Source organism: Mobula birostris, chromosome 6 (assembly GCF_030028105.1).
Source record: "Mobula birostris isolate sMobBir1 chromosome 6, sMobBir1.hap1, whole genome shotgun sequence".
NCBI classification, from domain to species: Eukaryota; Metazoa; Chordata; class Chondrichthyes; order Myliobatiformes; family Myliobatidae; genus Mobula; species Mobula birostris.
This window is the reverse complement of record NC_092375.1, coordinates 125,095,065-125,122,065: the sequence shown is the minus strand read 5'-3', so window position 1 is coordinate 125,122,065 and position 27,001 is coordinate 125,095,065. Positions and strand designations below refer to the sequence as shown.

Genomic DNA, 27,001 nt, shown 5'->3' with positions numbered 1-27,001 from the left:
AAGACATGAAAATTAGTTGTATTATCAGTAGGGAGGAAGGTTGTCCAAGGCTTCACCTAGATATAGATTAGATAGAATGTTGGGCAGAGTGTAGGCAGATGGAATTTAATCCCAACAACTGTGAGATGATCTGTTTTGGGAAGTGAAATGGGCGTAGACCATATAAAGTGGTGAGGCTCTAAAAGATGTTGATGAACAGAGGAACTTTAGTACATAGTTTCCTGAAAGTTGCCACACAATAGTTTCAAAGATGAATAAAGCATATAGTATTCCTCCCTGTGTGTGTTGGGGCTTAGACTATAAAACTTGGGATGTTATAGCTTTAGAAAACGCTGACTTGGAGGATTATATGCAGTTACTGTTGCCGCACTAGAGGAAGGATGTGATTGCCCTGAAGAGAGTGCAGATGAGATTCAACAGGATGTCAGTTGTAGTGGAAAACTTTAGTTATGGAGTGAGATTGGGTAAGCTGGGCTTGTTTTCCCTGGAACAACGAAAGCTAAGAAATATATAAAATTTTCAGATGCATAGAATGGGAAAATAGAATCTTTTTCCCATGTAGATGTATCAATGATAAGAGGATAAAGTGAGAGAAAAAACCTTTCAAGGGTACCTGGTAGGAATTTATTTTTACACAAAGAGTGTTTAATATCTGGAGCGTGTTGCCAGATGAAATGGCAGAGTCAGATACAATTGCTTTGTTTAGGAGACATTTATGTAGCTACTCAAATACTCAAAAGTATGGAAGGAAATGGACCTAAAGTAGACAAACATATTGGTCTAGATGGGCAAAAAAGATTCCCATGGAAGCTGGGACTCATTTCTATGTTGTACAACTCTATGACTCCATATCTTCAAGAGAATGCTAATTAAAATCTCACCCATCATTTAGTAGCCTTTTTTGAAAATCATTATATAATCCCAGTGGTGTGAAATTCTCATGTTCACTAATTTTAGCAATAAAACATGAACTTGAGAAGATTGACTATATTAACATCTGTGATGTTGCTTGGATTGCTTCCTCTTATGAATTGAATTAATATATATATAACTATTTAAACATTTTGGTTTATTAATCCCAAGCCTTGTCAAGCCTATCATAGAAAATGCATTTCAAAGTAAGATTCAAATCTGACCTTGATTATTTCAAGGAATCACCTCAAACACAGGTCGAGGCCATGGACTTGCTCACAAACCACTTTTTAATGCAAATAAGGGATAGTGCATTTTATACAGTAGTAAACAAAAGATGTTGATGGATATGCATTTTGACTTTATAAAGCCAGCCTATCTGGGGATTTATTTTCTAAAAGGCTTTACTGGCCATCAACAATTTTTTTAACTGTTCCAAATTTAAAATAGATAAAATAGATTCATTTTGATAATCAGCACAATGAGTGGGTAACCAGGAGAAATTTTATAACTTGACAGACTGATCTCCATAGAAAGATAAAGTGACCATCTTCAAAATAAGATTTCCAGATAAGGAAGAGGAGCAGTGTGAACAAGTCATACAGCTGTTAGATCAACCCTTACTGTGACTAATTCAGTGAATTCTGATTCTGATTCTGACAGTGCTGCTGTGATAAAAATCAATGTATTCAAGATTTAAATTCCATTAAGTTAAGACATCAGGAAGACTTGAAAGTTGGTAGATTGATGCTCTGAACGTTTAAAATGATCTTTGGGAAATTGGGTCATGCAAAGAGCTATAACAGTTAAGCCTATGGGCTTAACGGGAAAGCATCCTGTAAGAAAGAAACAACATTCCTACCACATACTACAAAACAATTACAGTAGGTGCTTGGTGAAAAACTTGAATAGATTTCCAATATGTAAAAAGATAATTGATGGGATAATTTGAACTTACCTGGTCTGCAAAATCACAGTTGCTTTCTACCTTTCTGTTTAAATATATCAACTGAATTTGTGGTTGTTATTCAGCTAACTGGAGTGACATGTGTCTTTATTACACTGGCATCCTGTGCACATAACCTTGTTCTCCTCAGAAATGCCATACATGTTTATAGTGCGCAATAAAATAAAAACAGTTTTAATTCATGGATGCGAATTGTTTGTGAAATATTGCAAAATTGAGATTTTCTTGCAGAACATAATGAAGATTCATTCACTAAATTCAGTACCGTCAAATTCACTATTTATATTCCATATAAATACCGATTGCCTAAGCAAGGTAGGAATCTGTCCTCAGAGACTTCGTGCATATATTATCGTCCCTCCATGTTAAATTACATTTCTCAAGTTTGGTTGTGTAACATTCCATGGAACTGAATTACAACAGAAGATGATGCTTGATCAGATAAATTACAGAAGATGAATTTGGTATGACTCCAACCTGAAATGAGAGGATGTTTTGAATTAATTTCCCAAAGTATTGTAAAAAGTATGTTTATAGGTTCTTGAGTGTGAAAGGAAGAAACAACGTTCCCCATGACTATTTTCACAGATTAAGACCAGTACCATGAGTGCCTCTGAACCTCTGACAATCACCAGTCACTCTGCAGAGATTTCCATGTTTATCTTTTCTATGCATTGTTGCAGTATATACTATGAAACCCCAATGATGCGTAAAGCATGCTGAGCACAGAGAACTCAAGGAGTCAGATACAGACAGCTACACATTATTATCCTGATGCGCTTCCTATAAATTGGCACCTGTTAGCTTACCAGCAATTAAAAAAACAAAGTTGTAGATTAAATGATATTGCATCACTTTTTGCCCTTAAGACAGAGTGTCACACATGTTGACATAAATGATGCCAAGAAATCAGGCGGGCCGTGATGAATTATGCCTGGAAGCATTATTTCCAGTTTCACAATAGTTAAGATTTCATTAGAATATGGTTACTATCACATTGATACAAATTTTAATATGATTTAATTCATTTATAAATGTGTGCAAGTCATTCCCATTACTAGGCTGGAGTGTCTTTAATATAGTAAAATTGTGTTTATATTTGGCTAACATGTTACCATAGGATTGGCTAACAACCAGAAGAAAGAGTTAAGACAAATAATTTTGAAATATTATCTCATGTTTATCTTATAGGAGAAAAAATGTATTTGTGAAGTGTAGCTGGAGAGTGCCAACTTGATTAATTGATTTGAAATGGGACAGCTCTGTTATCAAATAATTATTTCCTCATAGACTAATGAGTAGTAAATCATTTTTCTAAGTAAACGTTCTTTTAGTGAATTGATTCCTCAATACAGCTAGAGCAATCAGAAATAACTAACTAAAATAGCATTTCAGCAAGGATCCCTATGAATGAAAGAAAATTAAGAAATATCTTTAAAATGTTAAGGTTTCCTTAAACTGGATGTGAATTTAAGCATCATATGGTGCAAACTGAGGCCCCACCTTTTATGACCTGAGGATAGCTTACACGTTAAAGGCTATTTCTAAATGTTTCAAATTACCATATTTCTAAAATTTATTAAATTCACACATTTGAATATTTTTATTTATATAAAATGTGGATGCCTTTGTTGTCTCAGAATCCTACTGTCATGGTAGCATCTAACCTTAATTCAACCAAATTGAATTCTTCAGTATATTTTTGAACTTGGATCTTAAGTGATTGTAGGAGTATTCATGGAACTATTTTCAATGACAATGTGAATCAGAGAATTCCACTCAGATGCCACAGGTGATATTACAACTTAAGCTATTTCTCTTCCTTCAATCATTACTCTATAACTATTGAATGTAAGTAATTGTTTTTATTACTGGGTTTCCTTTATAACCTTCCTGCACCCCTAGAGACCTTGATGCTAAATAATTGATTTCAACACAGGAGGCTGTTACTGACTGGTAGGTGGAGATACAGATACAGATCTATGCACCAAACATGCCACCCTCGAGCCCACCTTCCATTGTTGTGGGTAAAGTGGTAAATAACTATACAACTGTGTAAGCCTCTATTTTCACAGAAGACTAGCTATTAGAAATCATACGTATATCCCAGGCAGCTCAGTGGGGGCATTCAAGTGTTCTGCCTATTCCTTGTTGGCTAAGTGTATCCCCCATGTGATGCAATTTATTTTCCTAAATTAATTGCTTGTATGTGTTAGTAAATAGTTTAGGACAGCAAGAAATGTTTTTTTTGGGGATTCAAATGGAGAACAATTGTGGTTTTCTTAATGCACACTCTCGAGGGTCCAGCCATTTTCTGTGTAAATTTAGCTTAACAAAATGCAACACTTTGCTTATCTCAGTGAAGTTCCATCCACCATTCCTTGGTCCACTTTTTCAGTTGATGTAGATTGACTTATGGTAACTATGACAATAGAGTTTATGAAAAACTATACATTTCGAAAACAAACATCCAATGTGCAAAAGAGGACAAATTGTGCCAATAATAAACAAAAACATAAATAATTAATATTGAGATCATGAATTGTAGAGTCCTTGAAAGTGAGTCAATAGGTTATGGAGTCAGCTCAGTGTTGAGTTGAGTGGAGTTATCCACACCCAGTTCAGGAGTCTGATGGTTGCAGGGTAATAACTGTTCCTGAATCTGGTGGTGTGAGACCTAAGGCTCCTGCACCTCCTGCCCAATGGTGATAGTAAGAATCAGAATCAGGTTTAATATCACCAGCATATGTCACGAAATTTGTTAACTTTGCAGCAGGGGTACAATGTAATACATGATATATATTTTAAAAAACTGAATTCCAGTTAGTATATATACAATGTATATTAAATAGTTAAATTAAAATAAGTAGTTCAAAAACAGAAATTTGAAATAAGTAGTGAGGTAGTGTTCATGGGTTCGACGTTCATTTCGAAATCAGATTGCTGAAGAGAAGGAGCTGTTCCTGAATCGCTGAATGTGTGAGAGGAGAGAATGGCTTGAATGATGGAGGTGTTTGATGATGTATGCTGCTTTCTCGTAGCAGTGCTCCTTGTAAATATGCTCAATGGTGGGTAGGGCTTTGCCTGTGATGGACTGGGCTATATGCACCACTTTTTGTAGACCTTTCTATTCCTGAGCATTGGTGTTTCCATAGCAGGCTGTGATGCAACCAGTTAGGATACTGCACCACGCATCCGTCGAAGTTTATTAGTTTTAGAGGACATTCTGAGTCTATACAAACTTTTAAGAAAGTAGAGGCACTGTCATACTTCCTTTGTGATGGCACTTGCATGCTGGTCCAGTGATAGATCCTCTGAGGTGGTAACACCAAGGAGTTTTAAGTAACTGACCCTCTCCACCTCTGATCTCCTAATGAGGACTGGCTCATGAACCTTCGGCTTCTCCTGGTAGTCAATAAACAGCTCATTTGTTTTACTGACATTGAGTGAATTGTTATGGCACCATTAAACCAGATTTTCAGTCTCCCTCCTATATGCCAATCCATCACCAGCTTTGATTTGGCTAACAACAGTAGTGCCATCAACAAATTTAAATGTAGCCTTGGAGTTGTACTTAGCCAGGCAATTATTGGTATAAAGTGAGTAGAGTGGGGGCCTAAGCACAGAGCCTTATGATCCACCTATGCTGATGGTGATTCTCATTGATTTCAGATTTATTAGTGCTTCTTGATGCCATGGTTGTTCAAATATTGTCCTGATGTCACTTTCACCTCACCTCAGAATTTTCTCACTAACATTCCCAGTTCTGATGAAACACCTTTGACCTGAGCTATTAACCCTATTTCTTTTTCCATAGATGCTGCCTGACCTTCATTTGCTGTGGTGATTTTGTTTTGGCAGATATTGTATTAATGCTTTAGTTGTGTCATTTTCTATTAATATCTTTTAGATTACATTTCAATTCTAGCTGTAAAACTCAAATAAGGGCTTTTCGGTTTGATTTTATTTTCCCTTACAGGTGCTAATACTCCTTGTTTGGTTATTACTTTTGAGTCTGAAGCCTTGACAATACGCCTTTGAAGGTCATACATTTACAGGGAGCATTGCAGCCAGTTTCAATTGTCAATTTACTCTTTTTGTAGGAGAAACAGGATAGCTGGTTTTCTTCTGCCTAATCCAAATGTGAGTCTGGGTGTGAGAGCTGCAAAACCCAGCAAGTTCTCTATACCAGAGATTACCCATGCTGGCACTTGGTTGTGCGACTTTCTGATACATAGTCCTTTCCCATCGTTAGTAAGATACAGTATAATAGTTTCCTTATGATTCCACCTGTGCAGAGGTGTGCAATTGAATTCTTAATAACATTTTTTAAACTAATTCCCACCTCACGTTGCAATGATGTGAAACAAATACTCTGATTTGTATACGCACAACAAAGCAGCATTGGTTGTAAATATCTATTGAATAAAAATAAACTTGCAGTCCTATGATTCTCAAAGAATATGCCACATCCTCATATGATTTGAATATTATAATTATGGGAATAGTGATGTTAGGCTTCTTCCTTTTGAAATGTTGCATAATTATTTGCTATCATTATACCCCTATTGCTGTTTTTTTCTCTGTAAATGAAGATCAAGCTGCAATGGGATTCCAAGCATAACAGTCCATGTGTTTTATTTGAAATGAAGATAACTGTGGGTGTGCCGTTTCTCTGGAAAGAAAGGAGGAAAATGAAAGAAGCTGGGTGTCAAAGCTATGACCTTTTGTGTTCTTGTCAGGGATATACTGGATAGTGATCATACAGTATATATGTTCCTTGGTTCTCCCTTACTTCCACAGTTGCTGCTATCTGCTACATCCTTACACATCTCTCTGTAATGCCAAGACCAATTGATGTTTGTACATAGTCCTCTTCATCGCTATTCTTTCATCTAAGAGCATAGCTAATTTAGCATTATGACATCTCTAAGGTTAGTTTTTTTTTCACTGTTTGTTAAAATAATTAAATGCCGGAAAAAATAGCTAATTGAATCTTTTAGATGATACTTCTAACATTAAATCTCAAAAAAGACCTTACAGTTTACATGCATCATTTTTATAACAAAATATATACCACTAGGTTCATTCTGAACACTTGTTTTCTTCTTTTCCTTGCCATGCAGTAAACATTGAATTCTAGGTCACCATTTGCAGCTGCTGTGTGATGACATCTGCATAATTTGAGTTTCAGTTGTTGCAAATGCATTATCTGAAGAAAGCAGTATTGCATATCTTAGTCTACTTTAACAAAAAGTACTGAAAACTATTGTCTCTGTTTTAAAATATGTGAATTTTACCAAATCAGCTTATTTCTATCATATTGAAATGAAAATTTCTTTCAAAAAAATCCACTGACTCTAGATGATTTGTTTAAAGACAGAAATTTCATCTTCAGGGGAAGTAAGTAAATAAATAGATAGGCTGTAACTTCATATCTAAAATTAGTATTTTCTTTATGCATTTATTTACATACTTGCTGGAGTTTGGCTGGGCAGCACCTTTGAGGTTGCATGATATTAAGCGGGCCATGATTCCAATCCATATAGCCCCAGTTAATGGTGCATGATTTGAAGAAAGCAGAATGTACAGACAGAAGCACAGGTGTTGATTTACAAAGAGCTAAGAGTATGTTTGTTTTCAGTTCCAGCCATGAAAGTGTTATCAGTTAATCTTTAATGCATGCAAGAGCCAATAAACCAGAATAATGTAGAATACTGGATCAGTTCAATACTTGGCTTATATATTATCAACCAAGAAACTGGATGTCCCATAAATATTCCCAGTGTGTATATAAATTATATTTGCAAGTTTATGAATGTTAAAAAGTCATCTTCAGAACAAACAGACAATCTACATGTGTTTGGAACAGTAATTCTAATTGTAATAAGCTGTGGTAATGAAACCGTTGGATAGCTCTGCACCTGCCAAACAAGGACTCTGTATTTTTTAATGTCAGAGTTTGTTTTTTCAAAAAAAACAGTCCCATTTTTAAAAAAAGTCCACTAACATTATGCTTGATTCAACTTATTTGCATCTGGTGATTTCTGAAATCTTTTGGGAAGCATTCAGGCATTATACAGTACAGCAGATGGCACTTCCATGCTACTTTGAGTCTTTTGCATTGAAGTGTAATACTTTAACACACCAAGTCTTACAGTACTTCTTCTAGATCCAGTTGGATGTATACAATGAATCCCTATGGAAAACATAAAAGAATTAAATAAATATGCTTATCAGTTTCAAAGAATTAAGTTGTAGGCACTAATAGTTTTGACAAATATCAAAATAAAACTGCAGATGCTGGAAATCTAAAGTATAAACAAAATATCGGAATTTCTTAGCAGGTCAGGTCGCAACTGTGGGAAGTGAAACAGTTAATATTTTTGGTTAACATGTCATGAATAGTGACCACACTCATCGTGTTTTAAGGTTGTTATGATTAAAACTAAAATTGGAAATTGCAGGGAGGTACTAAATTGGAAGAAGGTTAATTACAACAGTCTAAGACAGGAGCTAAGGGGCATTGATTGGAAGCAGCTGTTCTCAGACAGGCTCTGTCTGACCTGTGAGAGTTGTTTAAACACTAGCTAAGCAGACATGTTCCAGTAAGAAGTAAGGCCAATGATAGTTAGGTAAGAGAACCTTGGATGACCTAAGGGGTGTTAAATTTACAGTACTCTGGAGGGAAGAAGAAGTATACATAAGGTTTAGGAAGCTAAAATCAGACTTGCCCTTTGTGGAATATAATGACACTAGGCAAGTGCTGAAGTGGGTAATTAGGAATACCAAAAGGGGGCATGAAATGTCCTTAGCAAGAAGAGTCTCAAAACACTTTATGCTTACTGTATATTAAGTAAAAGAGTAACTAAGAAGAGGGTATGTCCACTGGAGGATAAAGGAAGGAATTTGTGTTTGGAGGCAGTGCAAGTAGCCGAGGTACTAAGTGAGTGCTTTGCATCAGTATTTACTGAGCGGTAGGAATTTAAGACTAGTGCAGACAGAATGGGGCATGCAAATGTGCTGGGATAGTTTGAGATATAGCAGGAGGTAGTGCTGGGGTCATCTGAAAAGCATTAAGGTGGATAGGTCCCCAGGGCCTGATGACATATATCCCAGAAAATTAAAAGAAGCAAGTGAGAAATTACTGGGGCTTTGATATGGATCTTATGTTCTTGCTAGCAATAGCTGAGGTCCCGGAGGACTGGAGAACAGCAAATATTGTTCCTTTGTTAAAGAAGGGAAATATGAATATCCCAGGTAATTATATACTAGTGCACCTTCCAGCAGTGATAGGGAAGCTCTTGGAAATGGTACTAAAGGATAGGATTTAGGCACATTGAGAAAGGAATGGCCTGCTTTCAGCACAGTCAGCATGTCTTTGTGTGGGACAAGCTATGCCTTATAAACTTTAGATAGAGTTTTTTGAGGTGACAATGGTGATTGATGAGGGTAAAACATGTCTTAGCATTGCAGTGTAAAACAAAAAAAAATCACGTTACAATAAAAAATAAAGTAAATAATAATGTAAAACAGGAATAGTGAGGTAGAGTTCATGAGGTCATGAACCATTCAGAAATCTGATGGCAGAGAGGGAAAAATTGTTCCGGTTGAGTGTAAGTCTTCAGGTTCCTGTACCTCCTTTATAAGAAGAGGGCATGTCCTCTATCTAACTTCTGGCATATAAGTTTGAACTTTCCTTACAATTTGAAAGAAAGTCAATACATAGTACAAACGTTTGTATATGTATATATTTGTACCTACTTGTAGACAGCATTGTATCATAACTTAAAATGTTTCCTTACATATTAAATCCATTTTATTTGTTACAAATTCTCTTCCTGTTAGTTTTCTATTGAATTAGGTTTGAATGTTTGCTTCTTGACAGAGATCCAGTAAGCTTAAGGTAAACACATTATGAAGTTTTTTCATAATGTTCATGTTTCCTAGCCTTTTTTCGGAACTGGCATCCAGCATTGAGGAACCTCACATCCAGAACATGCCCTCTTCTCATTATTGGCATCAGGAGGCGGTACATAAACACAAGAGAAACTGCAGATGCTGGAAATCCAGAGCAACACTTGCAAAATGCTGGAAGGGCTCAGCAGATCAGGCAGCATCAATGGAAATGAATAAGCAGTTGATGTTTTGGGCCAAGACCCTTCATCACAACTGGAGAGGAAGTGGGGAAGAGTCCAGATTAAGAAGGTGGGACAAGGAGAAGGAGTATAAGTTCAAAGGTGCTAAGTGAAGACATTCAGTGGAGGAGGGGTTGAAGTAAGAATCTGGGAGGTAAAGAGCTGAAAAAGAAGGAATCTGATAGAAGATGAGAGTGGACCATTGAAGAAAGGAAGAGGGGCACCAAGAGAAGTAATAAGCAGGTGATGAGAAGAGAAGAGGCAAGGAAGAGAGGGTGCAGAGTGGGAAATTGAAGCAGGAGGGAGGGGGATAATTGCCAGAAGTTAGTGAAATCCATATTCATGTTATCAGGTTGGAGGCTACCCAGATGAAATATGAGGTGTTGCTCCTTCAACCTGAGGGGAGGAACAGGAGCTTGAAGATTCCCACTCAGCATTTTAGGAACAGCTTCTTCCCCTATGCTATTGGATTTCTGAATGGTCCATACACACTACTTCATTACTTTGCTCTAATGTTTCACCATTTATTTATTTGTATATATTTCTTCTTATAACTTATTGCAACTTATATTTTTATGTATTGTACTGTTGCCACCAAGTAAGAACAAATCATGATGATATCAGTGATAATAAGCCTAATTTTGATTCTGAAAAAAAGCCAAAGTTGAGTTTATTGTCATATGCACAAGTGCATGTATGCACAGTGAAATGAAAGCTTTTCTTGCAGCAGTATCACAGGCATGTATTAGCAGCATTCACAAGAAATATTTTCAAGAAAACAGAACAAAAAGTACATTCTGGTGCAAAGTGCTCATAATATCATTAAACTGTAGCGATTAGCGTTCACGTTGTCATACCAGACCATAATGCAATTAGTCAAGGTGCTTTCAACAGTACCACTGTAGAAGACTGTTAGAATTTTCAATGATATGCCAAACTTCCTAAGAAAGTAAAATGTACAATCTGCTCTGTTTTGTGAGCAAAAATATTTTTTAGAAGTTGACATTATTTGCAGCGCAGTTCGAAAAAGCAAATAGTTTTTTAATTTTTACTACTTGACCCGGAGCCTCCTGATCACTGTAGCATTTGTAAAGCACCGCGTGGGTATTTAGAGCTTGTTAGCTCAGACTGTTACCATTTGCAAATGTTAACTCTTCATTTGAGATGGGATATAATAATGAATGTGAGTTCGATACTTTCAATGTGTTAGACTGATTTTATGCAAATACATATAAGAAGTCTTAAGTTAAATGTGTTTTTTTCTATTTTTAGATTGAACAGGGAGTAAAAATGTTTAGAGATTTATCGTATTCTGCATAGTGATACTGATAGATTTTTGTTAACTAAAAGTACCAAGATACTAAATATAGAGCAATATTGAAAGTTTAATTACAAACGAGAAATTCTGCAGATGCTAGTAATCCAAGTAACACAAACAAAATGCTGGAAGAACTCAGCAGGCCAGGCAGCATCGATGGAAAAGAGTACAGTTGACATTTCGGGCCAAGAGCCTCCTACTGAAAGTTCTCAGCCTGAAGTGTCGACTATATTCTCTTCCATAGATGCTGCCTGGCCTGCACAGTTTCTCCAGTATTTTGTCTGTGTTGCTTGAAAGTTTTAATTACGAACATTAGTGGGGGAAAAACTATCCAAATTTAAAGTATTTATTTCTACTATTTAACCCTGCGTTGAAAAGATAACCTTCCGAGCTAATGCAGGATGTACAATAATTGTTCATGTCTTTCCCTCCTTATATAAAGCATCAATAATTAAAAATGGAAAATAATGTAATATATTATTTAAAATATAATAGTAAAAAACTGATACTTCAAGCATTGAATATTTATCAAGTGAGAATTTAAAATTGAATCTAGAAAATGTAGAAGAACCAACATGTATAAATACGGTAGGAGCATTCATAAAGTTGGATATAGTCTAACACAGGTAAATGCTGTAATCACCAAAGCCCTTTGCTGAGAAAATGGATGGAATACTGGAAATTCCCTAGAATGTTAGTCTTAAAATGTTTCCAAGCAATGAATAGCAGTTTTAATATACTCAGTTAACATAAGCAAGTTTAATGACAGACATATATATTTTAATTATAAATCCTTCTTAAAATGACAGTACAAATTGCTAATAAATAAATGTTGCCTACTAATCCCTTCTAATAGCACACAATTTCCCTTTAAATTCCTTTGAAGTTTATAGAAACTGATTGATACAATGATGTAACTTGAATATAATTCCTTCCACAGTAGGCAAACCACACAAGTGCAACTATTGTGGTAGAAGCTACAAACAGCGCAGTTCACTAGAGGAGCATAAAGAACGCTGCCACAATTACCTGCAGAACAGCGGCGTGGAGGCTGCACAGCCCATGAATCATCAGGGTGGGTGGCATGACGTGAAGGAATTCCAGTTTGTAGTAACTCTTCAATGATTTTACCTTGAAGCTCTATGTTTTCTCTCTATCTTGATAGTATGTATAGTTTAGATATTACTGACTGTGCTTTCTGTAATACTTAAGAGTAGCCAACCAACGCAATTAGTTTATTATCAAAACTACGACAATTAAAAGACGTGGGCATAGAGTTACTTCACATACTATATTTTCCTACGATATGTAGTTTTACAATTGAATATTGATACGAGGAAGTGACTATTATCATTTCAGATTTTCCTAGTAGTACTTACTGACAAACCATTTCCATTCTAACAATAATGTTTATTTAGACATTTTTTCCAAAAGAAATACCAATTTCAGTAACTGATTACTGAACACCACTTTCTGAAGTAGAGATAAATTTACAAAAGAGCTAAATGTGTTTTTATTCAAATTATTAAACTAATGGCTTCAATCCAGCTGTCAAAAGTATGTATTTGCAGAATTTAGATTAATGATTCTTTTTCCATTGTGTCAAATGTACAAATGGAAAACTTGAAGTATCATATCAATTAAAGTTATTATCCCACCATATAATGTAATGAGAAATTTTAAGTTAGCAGGTTATAAATTTCTTATGAGTTGCAGGTTCACTAAATTATAATTAAGAATGTATTTTTTGCAATCAGATTTGGTTATCATCTTACGGCCACAAATTCTTGGATAGGTTTAGACATGGACAAATAATTTTTACTGTTTTCCAAATATTAACACACTGATCAAACTTATTTTGAAAAAATAATTTTAAAAATCAATTCTGGTCTCTCATTCAAAATACTTAAAATTATTGTAGAACTAAGCGATTAGAAATGCAAACTTTTTTAACATAAATAAATTATGTGCATTAAAAAGAAAGGAATATAAGTCATTCTAGCACCATAAGATGGAGGGTGGTGGAAGGACAATAATGTGGAGCATAACTGGTTTCATACTATAACATTTACATAATTTTGTATAAAACAATTAGATTAGTATTGAAAAAAGTTATGGTTTTCTTCATTTTTAGAGTTCTGTAAATGATAGCTTGAGATTTATTTTCCATAATGAAACAGACCAATGCTGAGTTACACTTCCAACAATTTTGAATGCTAATATGAGGGCCTGTAATTGCTCTGGTTATCTCACTTAACAATGGTTATATTACATTCAGTACCAATGTCTCCCCCTCTCTCATACCCAAGATAAATGATATTTTAACTTTACACAGTAAATGAAAAGTTTTTCTGTGTTTGGCTCCTCCCACCATTTAATAAGTATACTTTTACGTATTCTTTGTGCCACTATTGGGGGGAGGAATAAAAATTACATTGTAATACCTCCTAAGAAAAAGAAAGAGTGCGATCTGTGGGCCATGACAGCAATGCAAATAACACATTCAGATTTTTTCCATCTCTCCTTATTAGGCAACATTAAATATTTTTTCCCACTGATCTGGCCCACTTTCTAATGTATAACTAAAATAGTTATACAGATTATTGTTGGGAATATTTTTTCATTATTCTAGGCATCAATAAAATTAAATGCACTAATTAAAGAAAGTTGAGGAATTATTGGCAGGTTAATGCTTGGTTAGATTGCCCAGGCTTGCCATCCATTAAAAAACTTTTCAACAAGATTTGGGGGATACATATTTACAGAACAGGTCCACTGATCCTGATTCGCCTTTAGTTTGACTTAAACCACCTAACTCAGAGGTTTAGATTTGGACCAGTGAGATAAATTCAGATTAATTTGCCCACACCACTGATCAGACTTGGAAGTAATTTGTAGAAAAATAAAATAAAAACACAGTGTGGGATGAGAACGCAGTTCAGTGAAGCATAAAATATGTAAAATTCTTCTCTTACAAATCCTTCAAATCAGTGAAGCATCTTCAACATTCAGCTTTATGTTTTTTGCTATTTTTTTAAGGTAGCAAGTCGAACACTTCTGCAACTAATATTACACTCTTTAGTTTTCTCGTAACCTGGACATAAAACAAGAAAAATCCAAATCTGTAAATATAGCAAATGTATTTCATAAGTTCCTTAATATTAAAACAAGTTCATTTACTATACGCCACTGTCCAAATATTTTTGCTCAAATAAAATTTTGTTTCATTATATGTTAGTAGTACTAAGATTAACAGTATTATTTACTAGTTCAGATTTGGAAAATTTGTATATCAAGGATAAAAGTGAACACTACAGCACAGATGCAGGCACCTTTGACCCATCTAGTCCATTCCGAAATATTATTCTGCCTGGTCCCGTGAATCTGCACCCGGACCATAGCCCTCTATATCCTTCCCATCCACATACTTATCCAAATTTCTCTTAAATGTTGAAATCAAACCCCCATCCATCGCTTATGCTGGCAGCTCTCATTACCATCTGAATGAAGAAGATTCCCCTCATGTTCTCTTTAAACGTTTCACCTTTCACCCTTAACCCAATCTGTGGAAAACCCTGCTTGCATTTAGCCTTTCTATACCCCTCATAATTTTATATACCTCTGTCAAATCTCCCCTCATTATCCTACACTCTTGGGAATAAAGTTTTAACCTATTTAACCTTCAACAACAACCTCTCACTCAATGTACAGTGGCATGCAAGAGTTTGGGTACCCTTGGTCAAAATTTCTGTTACTGTGAATAGTTAAGTGAGTAGAAGATGAACTAATTGCCAAAAGTCATAAAGTTAAAGATGAAATATTCTTTTCAACATTTTAAGCAAGATTAGGGTATTAGTTTTGTTTTGTACAATTCTAGAGTGAAAAAAAGGAAAGGAGCACCATGCAAAAGTTTGGGCATCCCAAGAGACTTGAGCTCTCAGGTAACTTCTACAAAGGTCTCAGACCTTAATTAGCTTGTTAGGGCTATAGCTTGTTCACAGTCATCGTTAGGAAAGGTCAGGTGATACAAATTTCAAAGCTTTATAAATATTCTGACTCCTCAAACCTTGTCCCAACAACTAGCAGCCATGGTCTCCTCTAAGCAGCTGCCAGGCACTCTGAAAATTAAAATAAATGATGCCCACAAAGCAGGAGAAAGCTATAAGAAGATAGCAAAGGGTTTTCAGGTAGCCGTTTCCTCAGTTTGTAATGTAATTAAGAAATGGCAGTTAACAGGAATGGTGGAGGTCAAGTTGAGATCTGGAAGACGAAGAAAACTTTCCGAGAGAACTGCTCGTAGGATTGCTAGAAAGGCAAATCAAAACCCCCGTTTGACTGCAAAAGACCTTCAGGAAGATTTAGCAGACTCTGGAGTGGTGGTGCACTGTTGTACTGTGCAAAAATATGACCTTCATGGAAGAGTCATCAGAAGAAAACCTTTCCCGCATCCTCAACACAAAATTCAGCATCAGAAGTTTGCAAAGGAACATCTAAACAAGCCTGATGCATTTTGGAAACACGTCCTGTGGACTGATGAAGTTAAAATAGAACCTTTTGGCCACAATGAGCAAAGGTATGTTTGGAGAAAAAAGGGTGCAGAATTTCATGAAAAGAACCCCTCTCCAACTGTTAAGCACGGGGGTACATCGATCATGCTTTGGGCTTGTGTTGTAGCCAGTGGCACGGGGAACATTTACTGGGAGAGGGAAGAATGAATTCAATTAAATACCAGCAAATTCTGGAAGCAAACATCACACCGTCTGTAAAAAAGCTGAAGATGAAAAGAGGATGGCTTCTACAACAGGATAATGATCCTAAACACACCTCAAAATCCACAATGGACTACCTCAAGAGGCTCAAGCTGAGGGTTTTGCCATGGCCCTCACAGTCCCCCGACCTAAACATCATCGAAAATCTGTGGATAGACCTCAAAAAAGCAGTGCATGCAAGACGGCCCAAGAATCTCACAGACCTAGAAGCCTTTTGCAAGGAAGGATAGGCGAAAATCCCCCAAACAAGAATTGAAAGGCTCTTAGCTGGCTGCAGAAAGTGTTTACAAGCTGAGATACTTGCCAAAGTGGGTGTTACTAAGTACTGACCCTGCAGGGTGTCCAAACATTTGCTTCGGGCCTTTTTTTTTGTTATTTTGAAACTGTAAAAGATGGAAATGAAAAAAAGTAATCTGCTTAAAATATTAAAGAAAGGTGTCGTCTTTAACTTTATGCCTTTTGGAAATCAGGTCATCTTTTACCCGCTTAGCTATTCACAGTAATAGAAATTTTGACCGGGGTGCTCAAACTTTTGCATGCCACTGTAAGCAAGACCAAGAAGCTGATCATTGGCTTCAAGAGGTGGAAACCTGAGGTCCATGAGCCAGTCCTCACTGGGGGATCAAATGTGTGGAAGGTCAGCAGTTTTGAATTCTTCAGTGTTATCATTTCAAAGCACCTGTCCTGGGCCCAGCACATAAGGACAATTATGAAGAGAGCATGGTAGTTCCTCTACCTCCTTGGAGGTTTGCAAAAATTAGGCATGACATCTAATACTTAGACAAATTTCTTTAGATGTGTGGTGGGGAGTATATTGACTGGTTGAACCACAGCCTGGTATAGAAACACCAACACCCTTGAGCAGAAAATTCCCACAATAAGTATTGGATATGGCACAATCCATCACAGGTAAAGCTCTCCCTTCCATTTGCAGCATCTTCACGGTGCACTGTTGCAGGAAAGCATCATCCATCATCGGGAGTCCCACCTTCCAGGTCACATTCTCTTCTTGCTGCTGCCAACAGGAAGGAACTACAGGAGGCTCAGGACTCACTCTGTTGGGTTCAGGAGCAGTATTACCCCTCAAACATCAAGCTCTTGAACAATGGGGATAACATCACTAAACTTCGCTCGACCCATCACTGAAATATCCCACAACCTATGGACTCACTTTGAAAGACTCTTCATCTTGTGTCCCCAACCCTTTTTTGTGTTTTTTCTCTTTTGCATTTGCATCGTTTGTCATCTTTTGCACATCGGTTGTTTGTCTGACATTTTGGATGTAATCTTTCACTGATTCTGTTATGGTTCTTGGATTTACTGAGTATGCCCACAAGAAAACAAATCTTGGTTGTATCTGATAACTTGTATACAAGTATTGTCCAAGTATTAGAGTATTGGCTGATTGGTAGGAGACAGCGAGTGGGAATGGAAGGATCCTTTTCTCATTGACTGCCAGTGACTAGTGGTGTTCTACAGGGGTCGGTGTTGGGACCATTTCTTTTTATGCTGTATATCAATAATTTAGATGATGGAATAGGTGGCTTTGTTGCTAAGTTTGCAGGTGATACAAAGATTGGTGGAGGGGCAGATAATGTTGAGGAAACAAGTTGACTAAGAGTGGCAAATGAAATACAATATTGGAAAATGCATGGTCATGCACTTTGGTAGTAGAAATAAAAGTGCAGACTGTCTTCCAAGTAGGTAGAAAATCCAAAAATCTGAGCTGCATAGGAACTTGGAGTCCTTGTGCAGGACACCTAAAGGTTAACTTGCAGGTAGAGTTGGTGGTGAGGAAAGCAAATGCAACATTAGCTTTCATTTCAAGAGGTCTGGAATACAAGAGCAGGGATGTGATCCTGATGCTTTATAAGGCAGTGATGAGGCATCACCTTGAGAATTGTGAACAGTTTTGGGTTCCTCATCTAAGAAAAGATATGCTGGCATTGGAGAGGGTTCAGAGGTGATTCACAAGGATGATTCCAGGAATGAAAGAGTTATCATACGAAGAACATTTGATAGCTCTAGGCCAGTACTTGCTGGAATTTAGGAGGATGAGGGGGGATCTCTTTGAAACCTTTCAAATGTTGAAAGGCCTAGACAGAGTAAATGTGGAAAGGTTGTTTCCCATGTGGGGGAGTCAAGGACAAAAGGGCACAGCCTCAGGATAGAGGAGTGTCCATTCAAAACAGAGATGCGGTGAAATTTCTTTAGCCAGAAGCTGGTGAATTTGTGGAATTTATTACCACAGGCAGCTCTGGACGGCAAGTCATTGGGTGTATTTAAGGCAAAGCTTGATAGATTCTTGATTAGACATGACATCAAAAGTTACAGGGAGAAGGCTGGGGAGTGGGGCTGAGGAGGGGAAAAAAGGATCAGCCATAATTGAATGGCGGAGAAGACTTGATGGGCCAAATGGCCTAATTCTGCTCCTATGTCTTATGATATATATATACACATATATACACACACACACGTAGTTTGATAATAAATTTACTTTGAATTTTGAACTTTCCCTGTATCTCAGATTCTCAGGGTCTAGCAACAACCATGTAAATTCTATCTGCACTCTTTCAATTTTATTTTCTGTGATATTTATCTTTAAATATTTACCTAAATAATAGAATAAAGCAAGAATTGATTTACAAAAATTAATAAGTCTGCAACGGTGGATTTATGTCATTGTTTGACACAATGTTAAATCCACAAAAATTTTAGATGTGGTTGGGCAGCAATCTATTTCATTGTTTTTCCCATTCCTGGTATATGTATTTCAAATTACATGATACAAGTTCATAAGTTGTTATTTGGTGTTACCCTAAATATTCAGATCCTAATTTAGGTGCAGACTGTTTGATAACTTTCAATATTCCAGCAGAAATCGTTACTTATACTCTTAATAATTGTTCTTTGACTATTGAGGAGCACATGCACTTGATGATTGCTCTTGTAAGAGTTCTAATATTCGAATTCCTTTGTTTTAAACAATTTAAACACAAAATATTAGGGTGCCATATTTGAAAATAAAAAGTCTTATAGAGTCCTCTTGTTGAATATTCTATGTTTCTTTATTCAGTAGATGATTACAAAGAGCAGGATCCAGCAGCAGACCATATTCCTCTGATGCAGTTTGAAAGGCCAGCAGTCATTGAGAGGCTGGCAAGCAATGTTGGAAAACGCAAAAGCTCCACACCTCAAAAGTTTGTTGGTGAGATTTGCTATCTTTCTTTGTAATTAGGAAATTGCGTTGTTGTTAATACTGCCTTTTCAAAGATAGGCATATTCCAAAAGAAAGGCATGTGAAAGGGAATTTGAAGAAGGAATAAAGAATATATCTGTTTCCTGTGAATTGCTATTGTTTTGGCAGTTTTGACTGTTGAATGCATGAATTTAAACAAATATTTATACTTGATTGCTGTAGTCAGCATTATACACTATTACAAAGAAATAGCTGATTCACCACCATTTTACAGCTAGGTAACGTGGGATTTAGGGCACAGTTATCATGCTTGACTGTTGATAAGGAACTGTGCTCAATTTGGCTCCTTCCCTAAAGGTCACTTTTCCTGTACTAACTGTGAGGAGTTGGATGAACTGAACGTTATTTGAGGTTAATAAGGAGCTTGAGTAGATTATACTGAGTAGATTCCCTCGGCCTACAGAGACTTGATTATTAAAGTCAGAAAATTGAATTACAATTAACTAACATTTTCCTACCTTTTCAACTGATGTACCCGTGCACATGTGCAAGTAGCATATCTCACACACACGTGCAGAAGCATGTATGTTTTGCATCTATTATGTGGCCATTTTATATATTCCAGTTATTATTGTAGTTCCAAAGTAGCTATATTAAAAAAAACAGGGAGTAAGCCACTTACTAATCTGGAAATATTAATGTCCAGTATATTATTTTAAAAATGACAGATGAGCTTTATTCTTTTTTATTGTCCCAGTGATTGAACTGTTGCCTGTGAATGGCAGAGTGGCAGAAAAGGGCCCAGGAGTACTGTTTCTCTCAACTCCTCGACAGCGCCATAATTTCATTCATAACTTACTGCATTTTTACGCTACTCTAGATAAAAGTTCCACTGGATATAGCCCTCCTCTCCTAACTTATTTGTGGATAGATTGGCCAGACCTATACCAGCAAGTTGTTCTGTCGGTTTTGGTTGGTGAAATTACGTTGTTAAGGCCTGCGGCTTAACCCAAAGCCACTCTGCTCTGTCATGGTTAGCTTACATTGCACAGGTTATACCTGGTTTTGGGTCCTATTAAATTTGGGCTTCCATCTAGATCAAAGTTTAACATTCAAAAAAATGTATTATCAAAGTACACCTGTATGTCACCATATACATTGAGATTCATTTTCCTGTGAGCATACTCAATAAGTATAGAATCAATGAAAGGCTGCACCAACAGGACAAACAGCCAGTGTGCAAAAGACAACACACTGTGCAAATACAAAAAGAAATAATAATAATAATAAATAAATAAGCAGTAAATATAGAAAACATGAGATGAATAGTCCTTGAAAGTGAGTCCATAGCTTGTGGGAACAGTTCAGTGATGGAACAAGTGAAGTTATTCCCTCTGGTTCAGGAGCCTGACGGTTGAGGGGTGATAACTGTTCCTGAACCTGGTATGAGTTCTGAGGCTTCTGTACCACCTTCCTGATGGCAGAAATGAGAAGAAAACATGTCCTGGGTGGTGGGGGTCTCTGATAATGATCGCTGCTTTCCTGCAACAACGGTCTGTGTAGATGTCTTCAATGGAGGGGAGGGCTTTATCCATGATGGACTGGACTAAATCCACTATTTTTTTGGAGGATTTTCCATTCAAGAGCATTGGTGTTTCCATACTAGGTTGTGATGTAAACAGTCAATTTACTCTCCACCACTCAGCTGTAGAACCTAGTCAAAGTTATAGATGTCATGCTGAATCTTCACAAACTCCTAAGGAAGTAGATGTGCTGCTGTGCTTTCTTCATAATTGCACTTGTGTGCTGGGCACAGGACAGGTCCTCAGAAATGATAATACTGAGGAATTTAAGGTTGTTGACTCTCCCCACTTCCGATCACCCAATGAGGACTGACTCATGGACCTTTGGGTTCCTCCTTCTGAAGTCAACTCCTCAGTCTTGCTGACATTGAGTAAAAGGTTGTTATTATGGCATCACTCAGCCAGATTTTCAATCTCGTTCCTATATGCTGATTCATCACCACCTTTGATTCAGCCTTTGACAGTGGTGTCATCAGCTAACTTAAATATCGCATTAGAGTTGTGCTTATCCATGTTAGTCATGTATGAAGTATCAGGAAGGGTAGCTTGTGATTTAAGATTTTGGGCGTAGAGTTGAACATTTTCCTTTATAATTATGATTCAACCCTGTTTCAAATCAGTTATAAATATTTCTGAGAATTACATTTAAGTTATATGTGAAAGATACTTACCTGCATTGTTTTCTTCTAGGTGAAAAGTTCATGCGCTTGAGTTATCCAGACATCAATTTTAATATGAGCTTGAACTATGAGAAGGAAGCAGAGTACATGCATTCGCACATGATGGATCAAGCTATCAATAATGCAATTACATATCTTGGGGCTGAGTCCCTCAGACCTCTAATGCAGCATCAACCCAGCTCAATAGCAGAAGCAGTTCCAGTTATGAATTCAGTCTATTCTCAGGTATACCATCCAACAAGGCTCGAAAGGCCAAGCAGCAGGGAAATAGCAGAAAGCCACGAAAATGTAGTGGATGGCCCAATCTCTCTTATTAGAGCAAAGCATCCAACAATGGAAAGAGGAATGTCTCCTAGTAACAGTTGTCTAGACTCTACTGATACAGAAAGCAGCCATGATGATCGAAGTGCTCAGCAATACCCTGGAGTCCCAGCCTTAACTTCTCAGAGCAAACAAAGTCCAGCCTACACAAAAGAGGAAACAAAGGCTCTGGAAACTACAAAAGTTTTGTCTCATACCTCTAAAGAGATATACAGGGTCTTCAGTGAAGAGGGTGAGCAGATTAGGGCTTTCAAGTGTGAGCACTGCCGTGTGCTGTTTCTAGACCATGTCATGTACACCATTCACATGGGCTGCCATGGTTTCAGGGACCCATTTGAGTGCAACATCTGCGGCTACAGAAGCCAGGATCGCTATGAATTTTCATCGCACATTGTTCGTGGAGAACACACATTCCACTAGGCCTTGAGTGCTAGGACAGTGATGAAGAACTGATTTTTGAAATCCCACATTGACATAACTGAAAGGCAGAAGTGGCCTGGTGACAGACAGTTTGCCTTGTTTTTAACTATCCATGGACCAAGAATATACTGTAGTGAGTATATTCCACTCATTTACAGTAATACGCTTTTCATTTATATATGACATTGTGGGAATTAAAATTAGCCCTTAGTTTATGAAAAGTAAGTTGTCAGTCATGTCATCTTCAAAACGATGTATCATTCATCTCAGTCTTTGTGTAGGTGCAACTGTGACAAGTTAGTGATTGACTCATATGTAGAATTTCAGTGATGAAATTTTTAAAAAATGATGGCGGGTCAAGGGTGAACTATATCTTAAACAGTACAGCACCTCCTTAATTGCTAAATAGATTACGAACGGAAGATTAATACTTCCTCACCTTCCAGAATTAATTTTATTGGCTGTTTCAGAAACTCAAATCAATGCAAAAGAAGAGAACCAAGCACTTGTGATTTTTTTTTTTTTTATCTATCTTGCAATGATGACCAACTTAATTGAAAAGGAACAACATAAATTTGGATAGGAAAAGAACGGTTGGATAAAGTACATTTACTTACTGGTCAGTGTTAAACTTATGTTGTTGCTTCTTATTTTTGATGATTTCCATCTTAAATATACCTGCATTTTACAAGCTAGAGATGAATGATATAGTCAGATGTCAAGAATGACAACCTGTTTTGTGGCACTTGCTCCTTGAATAAAGATTACCTCTCACAATTAGATTGCTTGTTGAAGGGGGGAACAAAATTAGGACCCAAACTATGCACTTACTGGAAATTTTCATAAAGTACTGGAGACTGTTGTTAATGAATATATAGCAACAAGGGGAAGGATGTATTAAGACTCTGAAACTGTGATCATATAACTGATTGTGAAGCACTGTCAGTTCTTAACCAGACTCACTTCCTGTTTCATGTAGCATTTTCTAATCTGGGACGTGTCCCTGTCCTAAATCCTCTGGCTTTTTTGTTGCTGAAGCATTAGGTATAAGCTGTTTACATATTTTTGTACTAAAGTGTAGTTTTATACATGAAAATGCTTGAAGAATAAAAGGTACATTAGCTTTGTAGTGCATTTGCTACTGGAATTGGATAACTGGAACCTCCTCCTTGGTTTGTTTAATGGTGGCAACATATACTGGGTTTTTAAGTGTAAAACTCTGGATGTACATTTTCCTTATAACATACCTTTGTAAGAAGACTGAAACAGTAAACTTTTATGCAATTATTTAGGAAGTTTCAGCATTGACAATAATAGTACAGTATATGTTTTAAATCTTTTTAAATGTTTTAATTAAAATTTAAAATAAAACTATTCTGATGTCAAGTAATGGCAGCAGCTGATCATAGCCCAAATTTAATTCTAAAAATTTTCCCTCTCAATTTCTTGTCATTCAGTGGTGTAAGGATCACAAGAGTCCACAGCAGACTCTCCAAACTTGAACCGGGTTATACTATACAAATGAATGCAGTTTGCAAGTGCAATACTTTTTTTTCCTTGAACTGTATAATGTATTTTCTCAATTTAGGAAATAGTTTATGTAAAATGTTTTTTGAAAACCATTAACTGATTCTTAAGACTGTATTGAAAACCCTTGTTACTGTGACCTAAATAACATGGCTTGTTTAAAACAAAAACAAAAAAACGCAGAATCTTTGTTAATATTTTTTTAGGGAAAACTACTGTAAGGTTTGTACTGTTTGAGTGCGAAAATACTGAAATAAATTTAGGGAACCTCAGGAATGAATTCTGTGTGGCGTTTCACTCAGTCCCATTACTTCATTGGAAAGATTAATTTTGATGAGATTTTTACATGTATGAAATTAACAATTCTTGTATTTGTGGATCCTAAAAAAAATTAACACACAACAATAAAAAGTGCATTCGTTTTCTTGCCATGCTAAATTTATTTTAAAATAATTTACTTTCAATTAAATTGCAGTACAACAAATGCATACCTGGAACCCTATTTCCTACAGAGTTCTTGAGACCAGAAATCAATTGAATACGTTCAGGCTAAAATTAAAAGATATTTGAGCTAGGATATTTAAGGCTACATAACAAAGGAAGTTGGAAAGAATTAAGAACTGTGATGGCCTTGATCTAATTGATTAACAAAACTGGTTTGAAAGCTAATTACCCTTCTGTTGCCCTGATATTATTGTTTTTGACAACAGTTTATAAACTGTGTTTGGATAATTTGAAAACTTGCATTTCTTCGTCGTATTTATTTGAGTAACAGTAAGGTTGCAAAGCAAACTAAATGTTTGAATCTAAGATAAATGTATTAAAAAATACAACATACTTGCATTTGCTGATTTTCTTCCTTCTCTCTGGAGCTTGATTCCTTGCCAGTGCACAAATTACTTGAAGTCAATTAGATCTGGATATAACAATATGTATAATTGAAGAGGTATAAGGACACAAGAACAAAAAATATTTTGTTGTAAATTGGTTTTGAACTTGGGAGTGCACCCCAAGGCTTGCTATTGGCGGTTACCCCAATCTAACCTCTCATCTTAGTCAAGCACTGAAATTATCACTGTTTGCTTCTGAGAACTATGGGAAAGTTAGTAAGCTGATGTAGGAAATTGCTACTCGAACACAAGATCTGACAAAGTATATGATGTCATTTTCTTTCTGTTGTTATTCCATGAGCTTCCCTCATATCGTAATAGAAACAAATGTCCAGCAGAAGCTATCATATTTTTTAGAGAAAGAAGCAGCTCAATATAAATGGGATATATGAGACTAAAGCAACAGACAATCTGCTGGAGGAACTCTGGGTCGAGCAGTATTTGTAGGAGACAAGAATTTGTCGACATTTCAGGTCAAAACCATGCAACGCGACTGAGAGTTGAGAGGCAAGACAGCAGCATAGAGAGGAGAAGGGGAGTAGCGAGAAAGTTTCTGATGTGATTGATGGACTGAAGAGAGCTGTAAGGTAACAGGCAAGTAGTATCAGGTATGGCAGTGAGAGAGGGTGGAGTTGGAAGACTGGATGGTTTGATAGATAGAAGCAGATGAAAAGAGAGAGGAAAAATAAAAAAAAACAATAGATGGAGCAAATCATAAACACGAGATTTTGCAGATGCTGGAGATCGTCAGCAACACATGCAAAATGTAATAGAAACTCAGCAAGGTTGGGCAGCAACAGATGGAGCAAGGTGGGGGAGGGCAGTGTGGAGATGGAAGATGGCTGCTGGAGGGAGATAAACAGCAACACCAGTACTAAATTCTGATAAATAAAGGAGGTGAGAATGGGAGCCATGAGAGGAGAAAAGAGATATAGGGGTAGTGGTGGAGAATTGGTTGGAAAGCTGGGGAAGGGGATAAAGATGGATGATGGGGATCTGGGGGGCAGTGGGTGGAAGATAAAGATGGGAGGAGAAGAGGATCGGAATAAAGAGTTGGGGGAAGAGGAGAAACAGAAAAAACACATTTTTACAGAAAGGGTGGTAAGAGCGCAGAACGTACATGTTAGAGAAACTTTTGAGACTCTTATATTGGCACAAAAATATAAAGAAAAATAGAGGGCTGTGGGAGAGGAAAGTGTTAGATTGATCTTGGAGTAGGTTAAAGGTTCCGCACAGCATTGTGGGCCAAAGGGCCTGTACTGTGCTGTAATGTTATACATCTGCTGCATCTCCCAGCTCCATACCCTACCTGGTGCTAGCCGCCCTTCATCTGACACCCTTCCTCAAGCTACCAATTACCTTGGAATCCTTTCTTGCCACTCCCCTTCTCCTATCTATACTGCCCATCTGGTCCCTTTACTCTCAGTCCTGATGAAAAGGATTGACACCAAACAATGACAATTGCTTTCCTCCTATAGAATGCTGAATGACCACTAATTTTCTCCAGTAGATTGTTTGCTGCTCCAGACTCTGCTGTTTCTGGTGTCTTCTCTGAGCCTCTTAAAATGTAATTGATAATATTTCAATGCATTAGTAAAAGAAATTTTATATGGTACATTCCACAACCAAGTGATACTTTTAAGTACAGTGGATTCTGATTAATTGGGACCAGTATAATTTGGCCCAGTTAAGCAGCTGCCCCAATTACTTTCATGGAAATAGTTAAGAAGTTATAAAAAGAAACAAACTACTGTTTAACTGATTAACAAATTATGTATTTAAATGAAATACAGAACAAGTTAGAACACTATCAATGCGAGTACAGTACTATAAAACTGTGTATTAGTTCCTAATAGTTGGTTTGGTGGTTATGTGCTGTATCCGATGATGACAGGAAACCTGTGCAGAAGAGTGTTTCAAGTGGAAAAACCATTGCACTAGGACAATTCCACTTTCTCGACCTTGGAAGTCCGCGCCCAGTAGTACAAGTAGTCATCACAGCTGGGGTCTGCCTTGGTTCCAGTGGATGACCATGGCTTCTGTGCCTTGTCATGCCCTACCTCTCCACAGAGCATTGCACAACCATGCCCCTGGCCGTTGAACGTCACTGTAGATCTCATCCACCCAGTCTGCCAGAGCTGATATCTCATGCTAGGACAGGCATGTCCCTATCTCACTGGGGCATAAAGCACGCCAGCTAGCCTCACCTGGTTTAGCATGCCTTGGAGCCACAGGTGAGAGCTGAGTGCACCCTGTTGGTGTTCTTGTGATTGACAG

At 37.0% G+C, this 27,001-nt stretch overlaps 1 protein-coding gene across 15 annotated transcripts in view; it reads left to right on the top strand.

The window, feature by feature from the left end:
• Positions 1–24,607, top strand: part of ikzf2 (IKAROS family zinc finger 2) — a 152,322-nt gene extending 127,715 nt beyond the window's left edge. For 13 of the 15 annotated variants that reach the window (XM_072261226.1, XM_072261221.1, XM_072261223.1 and 10 more), the window contains 3 exons: positions 12,276–12,410; positions 19,181–19,312; positions 21,577–24,607. In XM_072261226.1, coding sequence (XP_072117327.1) covers positions 12,276–12,410; positions 19,181–19,312; positions 21,577–22,307 — 998 coding nt within the window. In that variant the 3' untranslated portion in view covers positions 22,308–24,607. The remainder of the gene's footprint in view (positions 1–12,275; positions 12,411–19,180; positions 19,313–21,576) is intronic. The other 2 variants (XM_072261220.1, XM_072261232.1) reach the window with 2 other exon arrangements.
• The last annotated feature ends 2,394 nt before the right edge of the window (positions 24,608–27,001 follow it).